Source organism: Bos indicus x Bos taurus, chromosome X, assembly GCF_003369695.1.
Source record: "Bos indicus x Bos taurus breed Angus x Brahman F1 hybrid chromosome X, Bos_hybrid_MaternalHap_v2.0, whole genome shotgun sequence".
NCBI classification, from domain to species: Eukaryota; Metazoa; Chordata; class Mammalia; order Artiodactyla; family Bovidae; genus Bos; species Bos indicus x Bos taurus.
Window position 1 is genome coordinate 69803148 of NC_040105.1, and position 8483 is coordinate 69811630.

General features: G+C 38.4%; 1 protein-coding gene across 8 annotated transcripts in view; it reads right to left on the minus strand.

Annotated features, from left to right (window-relative positions):
- The window catches only part of ATRX (ATRX, chromatin remodeler), a 285940-nt gene extending 278356 nt beyond the window's left edge, over positions 1-7584 (minus strand). For 4 of the 8 annotated variants that reach the window (XM_027534135.1, XM_027534130.1, XM_027534131.1 and 1 more), the window contains exon 1: positions 7317-7559. In XM_027534135.1, coding sequence (XP_027389936.1) covers positions 7317-7336 — 20 coding nt within the window. In that variant the 5' untranslated portion in view covers positions 7337-7559. Of the gene's footprint in view, positions 1-138; positions 229-7316 lie in introns of all 8 variants that reach the window. The other 4 variants (XM_027534136.1, XM_027534134.1, XM_027534137.1 and 1 more) reach the window with 4 other exon arrangements.
- Between the last annotated feature and the right edge of the window lie 899 nt (positions 7585-8483).

The following is an 8483-nucleotide window of genomic DNA, read 5'->3' on the forward strand; positions in this document are numbered from 1 at the left end:
CACTCCAAAAACTTCATCAGTGACATATTTTTTAAAAAAGACAAAAACCTAATAGAAATGGTAGCACAATTTTACACAGTTTACACACATTAAGTGATTAAGAAATACACAAGTACAACAATAAATATGGCACTTTACCTTGAAAAAGACCTGAAGTTTGCTTGTGGAAGTGGGCATCAGAAGGGTTGCAGCTCATGAATTATTGTGAAGTGATGGAAGGAGGGTTATCTGAAATCGGATGGAAAATTGTAACAATAGATGTGGATGGGTGTGGCTCATAACACAAGGGGTGAACTGAGGTAGCTGATAGAGGTCTGAGGCATGTGCCTGTATATGCATGTATTTTAATGCAGCTCAGTTCAGCTGGGTCCAGCTTCCTGCATTCACCTAGGGCAAACTTTCTATAAAGGGCCAGAGAGTAAATATTTTAGGCTTTGTGGGCCATTGGGTCTCTGTTGCAACTATCCAATTCTGAGACTCTGCTATAAAAACAGCCACAGGGCAATGTAAACAAATGAGTTTGGTGTGTTCCAACAAAACTTTATTTACAAAAACAGGTCACTGTGGTGGCCATAGTTTGCTGAACCTTGACCTTGTAAACAAAATCCTGAATAAGCAAATACAAATTTTGTCTTATGCTCAAATTGTTACCCAATATATCAATCTTGTTGGAACAAATGCACATTTTTTTTCAAAACAAGCATTATAGCAGAGCTAAATTTGGAATGTTATCAAATAAACCAAAAAATAATTGATATATTCAAATAAGCAAAATAAATCCAATATTACTAAAAAAAAAACCAAAAAACTATTTTTTATTTTGGATTTTAGAAATCAAATGTTACCCAAAAGTCAACTGACAAATGACCAAAATAAAGACAAGTAATGATACATTTTGAATGCTTGTCATTCAAAATCTGTCATTAAATTCTACACAATCTTTAAGAAAAATGGGTTATGCTTTTAACAGCTCTGCTGAACTAAAATTATCAGGCTCATTCACAAGCTTTTATAAGATCATCGAGCCATAAAAGTTAACATACAAACTTCATTATAAGTTCTAAAGATCTGATATACAGTATACAGTATGGTGACTCTAGATAGCAACACTGTATTATATCCTTGAAAGTTGCCAAAGAGTAGATCTTAAATGTTCTCTCCACAACAATAATTTAAAAAAAGGTAATTATTGTAGCAGTCACTTCAAAGTATATATGCATAACATATCATCACACTGTATACCTTAAATTTACATAAAGCTGTATGTCAATTATATCGCAATAAAGCTGGAAAAAAAAATACTAGTTGCCAATGGTTATACAATTATTTGCCCAGGAATTGAGTTAAAGATTCTAAGTTGACCTCCTTTCAGTTAGAAAACTCTAATATACATAACATTTCTTTGCTCAAGCTGCTATACCTCACATCTGAAATCCTTCTCCAGTCTTCTTTGTCAAAAGTATATATATCCTCCAAGGGCACAATTAAATACTATCTCTAAGCCTTTCCTGGACCCCATTAGAAATGTCTTCCTACTTTAAATTCCCACAGCAACTTAGTTTTTACCCAACACAGCATTTAGCCCTTTACATCCTGCTTCAAATTTATTTGTGAACATATCTTATTTCCTCTGCTATGTAGAAAATAAGACTAATCTTTAGCCATACTAATCCCCCTGTTGGACTGCCCTTTTTCATAGTCAATGCTTAACTGCTAACTTTTCTTCAAGACCCAATACAGATATCATCTCCTCTGCAAAATTTTGCTAGACATCCCCCAAATTAGGCTTTTCTTCATTCTGATCCCTAGCACAACCAATAGACCTCCAATGTTTATTTACTATTTCCCTCCTTAGGTTAAAAATGCTTTAAGGGGGCAGGAATTTTGTCTTTTACCCTTTGCATATGCTAGAACAGTGCCTAGCACCTAGTTGATACTCATGTACTTGATCAATGAATAAAGCATCCCCCCAAAAAATGGAGCATAGGGTATATACACATGAATACCACTGCCATACAGTGATTTCTTAAACAAATATTATATGTAACACTTAACAAGAAAACTGGACTATTGATATCAAGAATGGCTACTTGAAGCCAAAACTCAGAAACAAAATCTGAAAACAGTGGCTAGAGAGAAAATTTGACAATTTTGCAGAGCAGAAAGCACAGTTTACTAGAATACAGGTCTTTTCAGAAGTATCATCTCCAATCAAAAAAGGGCAGAAAAATACTAGATATAGTAATCTTTCAAAATAAAAACATAATCTGAGCCATAATAATTAGCAGTTTTTCCTTTCCAATAAAACATTTGTGTACATCATAATATGACATTATATTAGCAACAAAACACCTGCATCCTAACCATGCATCTTAAAACCATAAGTTTTAAGGCAAACAAATTCAAGAAAGATATTTTCCTTCATCACTTCTCCCTACCCCCAAAAAAGGCAAAGTCAAAAAATGATAGACACTAACATAAATAGGACTTTTAATAACTTATGGACCATCTAGTACAAATTCATTCTGCAAATGACAAAGCAGAGGCCTAGAAAGGATACATGATTTGTTTACAATCAGCTAAGCAATAGAGCTGCAACTAGAAAACCTAGGTTTGGCTCAGAGTTAAGCATTCATTCCTCCACAACCAGCAGTTCTAGTCTCAGGAACTCTTTATACTCCTAAAACACTTAAAAATTAACAAAGATCCCCAAAGAGCTTTTAGTCTATTGTTTTGTAAGAACTGCTGTTATGACCATGTGCAGAGAGATCCTACTTAGACACTCCTTTTACTGCCCTGTTATATTCAGCATTCCTAAAGGAAGATCTATATTTCATTTCCCATAGCTTAACCCATCTGAACAGCTTCTGCCAAGAGAACATTCAAGGTCTGGAGAAAATAGACTTCATGCAAATCCAAGAACTGCCTGTATTCTGTCACCCAATCTGTAAGCTTATTCAGATTTCAAAAGTGAAATAGGCACATAAATACAATTTCTTACCAAAAAATGTATTTCACATACCTAAATCTATCTACAAATACCTTTAAGTATTACACTTACCTTATCTCTAGAAATTAAATATAAAACTGAAAGCTCATGATCAACTATGCCAAGAAGTGCCAATAATGGGAAGTGGTCTGAGCACAATTAAAATAAAAAATGTCTTTCTTTTCACCCTCAGCAATAACATAACAAACATAACATTTACAATACTTTTCATTAGCACAGGGAACACTACTCAATGCTCTATGGTGACCTAAATAGGAAAGAAATCTTAAAAAGAGTGGATATATGTATAACTGATTCACTTAGAAACTAACACAACATTGTAAAGCAACTATACGTCATAAAAAATTAATTTAAAAAATTGTTTAAACCCTTTATAAAATTTGCATGTACTCCCCTGCCACAGGCCTGGCTTAATGCTTTCCACACAGTGGGAATGCACATATTTCAGATAACATTTTTCAAAAATTAGGCTAGTATGCAACTGATTGTAGACTAACACAATAACAGAGACTTTCTAAGTCATTTTCTCAACATCTCTCAATTTAGACAATGTCTACTTTTTAAAATTTAAGACCAATGACTAGTTATACTGCTTTCAGCTTTTCAAGTAAGAAATTGCCACACGGTTCAGAATGACAAGTCCATCAAATCTCTAAGATCTTTACATGAGAATAAATGAAAGTTTATCTGTCAATCAGAGGCTGATCTTTCAGGCCAAAAAAATGAAGAAACAATCTTATTGAAAACAAAAACAACAAAAAATTCTTTAAAAACAGTAACAAAAACTTTAAAAACTGAGCCACTGATTTTTCAGTGTATATTTGTCCTTCGGTATCCACACAGGGTATCTTGGTTCCAAGATCCACCATAGATACCAAAATCTGAAGATGCTCAAGTCCCATAGTCAGCCCTCCATATCCTCAGTTCTACATCCTGGGATTCAACCAACCACAGACTGAAATCCCCAGTATTGAATGGAGGAACACAGGGCCAACATAAAATTTAGCCAAATCACCCATTCATGTTCCTCCCTTTTGCCTTTTGGCTATTTTTTCACCACAGAATCCCAGAAATGTTCCTACTTATAAAATGTAAGTAAAAATCAGAAACTAATCTTTGCTCCTATTTTTAAATGCCAGAGGATCTGATAAAGAAAAAATCCAGAACAATTCCCTAAAATAACATTAATGACAACGTATAGAATTGTTCATATTATTTCTGCCTCACATAGAAGAAAATCAAGAATGATTTAAGATATAAAATAGATAACTAATAAGAACCTGCTGTTAAGGAACAGGGAACTCTACTCAATTCTCTGTAATGGCTGATATGGGAAAATAATTTTTAAAAAAGAGTGAATATATGTATAAATGATTCACTTTCCTGTACATCTGAAACTAACACAACATTGTAAATCAACTATAATAAAAGATTTTTTTTTAAAGAGTAGTATTGTGGATTTAACTCACTCAAGCATTACCTGTCAGATTATCCTTCACCTATGATTACGACTTAAGATGAATAACACTTCATACTGAGACAGTTCTGACACCCACTTGGATCTCTTTCATAGTAAATAATCAGAGAGCATCACACTTTTTAAAATTAATTCTTTATATCTATTATATGTATTCTTTGCAAGGGGGTTTTCACATAGCTTAAGATTCTCCTGAAAATAAATGTTTCTGTTATCTTACTATCTCATATGAACATAAAAGGCAAAATATTATAAACACCTACAAATTCAAAGACCTACAACAAATGACAATAGCAGCTAACATGAACTTCTTCCATTGTAATACTTGAACTAAATTAAAATGGTCATAATCACGTTTTTTTCTGGTAGCTCAAGGAGGTATTAATGTCTTGTGGTTAAGAACATAAGCTCTGGAGTCAAGACTCGGTTCAATTCCAGCTCCATCAATTACAATTTATATAACTGATCAATTTCTTTGCTCTCTCTATGCCTCACTTTTCTCATCTGTAAAATGGGGAACACCAAGTACTTATTCCATAGAGCTGTTTTGAAAATTAATTAAAATTACAAAGGTAGAGGTCAACAATAAGCACTCAATTTTAGTTATGATTATTATTCTTACACCAATATATACAAAAATTCAAGGCCCGTAAGAAAAACTGACCCTCGCATAAACTAGTTCTATTCAGAATGTTTATACATAATTAATTTGTTCACCCTAAAAGAAAGGGAGAAAATCCAAGTTCAATCTACAGTTTTAAATGCAGACTTTCTGAGATTTAGTAAAATCTAAAGATCATATTTAACTGTAAGGTACACCCTTCATGTAGAGCAACATGGGCACCTGATAATAACTAGCCAACAAGTTGTACTGGGTACCTCTAATGTGCCCAATATCAATTAAATAAAGGCTTACTGCACTCAAAACAATGAACACAAAGTCAGAAAACAAAGCCACAATCTTTACACAACTAGGGATCTATAATCTGAGAACTAAAGTCCATTTTTTCCCCTCAAAGGAAGGAAAACATCTTCCATCTACTACTTTTTAATGCAGAAAATAGACATATAAGTATCATAGGTTCATTCCCAAATTCTATACACTAGCTAAAATGCTCTAAAAACATACATGCATGTGTGTGTGCTAAGTGGCTTTAGTCGTGTCCCACTCTTGCGACCCTCTGGACTGTAGCCCACCAGGCTCCTCTGTCCATGGGATTCTCCAGGCAAGAATACTGGAGTGGGTTGCCATGCCCTCCTCCAGGGGATCTTCCTCATCCAGGGATTGAACCAGCGTCTCTTATGTCTCCTGCATTAGCAGACAGGTTCTTTACAACTAGCGCCACCTGGGAAGCCCAAAAACATACATAAAAAAATAAAGTGAAGTCGCTCAGTCGTGTCCGACTCTTTGCGACCCCATGGACTATAGCCTATCAGGCTCCTCCATCCATGGGATTTCCAGGCAAGAGTACTGGAGTGGGTTGCCATTTCCTTCTCCAGAGGATCTTCCCGACCCAGGGATCAAACCCAGGTCTCCTGCATTGTAGGCAGATGCTTTGCCGTCTGAGCCACCAAGGAAATAAATACATACATACCTGTATACTATTAAGATGGTGGATACACACACACACATATATATACACATACATAAATATATACGATCCTAATAGTTACTCAAAATCACATTTTGCCAACTACATATGAACTTCTGGTCTATGCTCCCTGTAATTTTACCTTGCCATTAGGAGCCAAGAATACAACAGTAAAAAAATTACTGTATTCACAAGGGATGAAAAGTCAAATATCAACCTGCCTGAAATGCAACCCATTCACTTGTGTAAAAGTGGTATACATTCCATATTAACAATCCATATTTTTAGACACTATCAAGAGCCAAATTAGAAGCACAAGAGAAAAGCAGCCTCAACCTTATAATAAACGTGCTTGATTACTAAGAGGTGGCCTGCCACTCACCGCTTCCTTGGAATAGATTTTATTTCCCATCAAACCAAGTTAACGTGTTCCCCATCCCTCTTGGAATAAATAAATAAACAAAAATAAGGCCTAATTATTTTTGCTCAAAATTTGCCCATAAAATGGAGAAACATCTGATGACTGCCTTACCACCCATTAAAGCTGGACCACACAAAAAGTAGTACACTGGGGTCCTCTGGAAACAAAACCCTGCGTTAGTACCTTTACCTCCGAGATAAATCCAGGGCTACGCTTCAGGATCTGGAGTAGAGAAGAAACACTGGCAAGACCCACCCATTCACCCCACAAAATGGGCTTGTCCCCAGGGTTTGCAGAAAAACATAAAATTCCGCCAGGCTGGGGTATTCCCGTCTCCAGCAGTACAAACGCCACTGAGTCTTCCCAGGATCTCACATCCTCCCCACCGCCCCTCCCCCTCCTCCCACCTCTCGCCCCTCTTCTGCCTACCCCCTACCCTCTCTTCTTCCCCACGCGGTTCTAGGCCCAAAGATTAGGAAGAATTATCAGGATACCAAAAACCGCCTCCCACTTGGGGGTTTCAGTTCCACAGGCAGCGAAGAATAAACAGAGGAATTCAACTAAGCTCCGCGGGTTTGGAGAGGCTTGAGAAGGCGCCCGACAAACCAGGCCGCGCCCCCAGTCAACCCCTACCCCCTCCCCAACCCCGGGCTGGAGCCTACTTCCGAAGCCTCCTCACCTAAAGAGAAAACGATGCCTCTTTCCGCTCAGCAAAACACAGGCCTAACCCACCAAGCCAAATTTTTCCCAAACACCAGGTTCAGAAAACGCGTAGGCCGAGACAGCTGGGACCCGTGAGACGGAGTTGTGTTTTACCTCATGGGCTCAGCAGTCATGTTTTCGCTTCTACGCCCTGTAGGATTCAGCGACCGTAGGGCGCGACTCTGCCCTCCCCGGCACGCAATTAGGGTAGAATGCACCGGACCCTTAGTCGTCACTAGATCTGGCGCTGGATCCTCCCCACAGCTCAAAGGCCGGCACCGCTGCCACCGCCGCAGGAGCCGCGGAAACAAAGCGACGCCGCCGCCGCCGCCATTTTGTTGGGCCGAGGCTCAGGCCCAGAATTGGCGCGTCCTCCCTCTTCCTCTTTGAGTCGACCATTGGCTGCCTTATCTGCAGTGCAGATTCTTATTGGCTACAGAAATTCACCTTCTTTGGGGGCCTGTTGCTAAGGGGGTCTACGTCATTTGATCCCCTCCGCCTTTTCAAAGGGGGTCTAATTCAGTCCCATTGACTTGAAAGTGCTAGTGACGTATTTTGACTTTATTGTGAAAATGCTTTTTAATCTATCCTCTTTTCCCTGACATATTGACAAAACAATAACAACAACATATGTTTATTGAGCGTTTAATATATACCCACACTATGTGTGTTAGTCCCTGGGTCATGTGGGATTCTGCGAGCCCGTGCACTGGAGCCCGCCTGTCACCTCTGTCGATGGAATTCTCTAGGCAAGAATACTAGAGTAGGTTGCCTTATCCTTCTCCAGGGGATCCTCCTGACGCAGGGATAGAACCTGGGTCTCCAGCATTACAGTCAGATTAGGTATTGTCTGAGCACCCAGCACTATCAGTTCAGTTCAGTGGTTCAGTTGTGTCCTACTGTGTGACCCCATGGACTGCAGCACAGCAGGATTCCCTGTCCATCACCAACTCCTGGAGTTTACTCAAACTCATGTCCATCAAATCTGTGATGCCATCCAACCATCTCATTCTCTGTTGTCCCTTTCTCCTCCTTCTTTCAATCTTACCCAGCATCAGGGTCTTTTTCAATGGTCAGTTTTTCGCATCAGATGGCCAAAGTATTGTAGCTTCAGCTTTAGCACCAGTCCTTCCAATGAATATTCAGGACTGTTTTCCTTTAGGATTGACTGGTTGAATCTCCTTGCAGTCCAAGGGACTTTCAAGAGCCTTCTCCAACACCAGAATTCAAAAGCATCAATTCTTCAGCACTCAGCTTTTTGTATACTCCAACTCTCACATC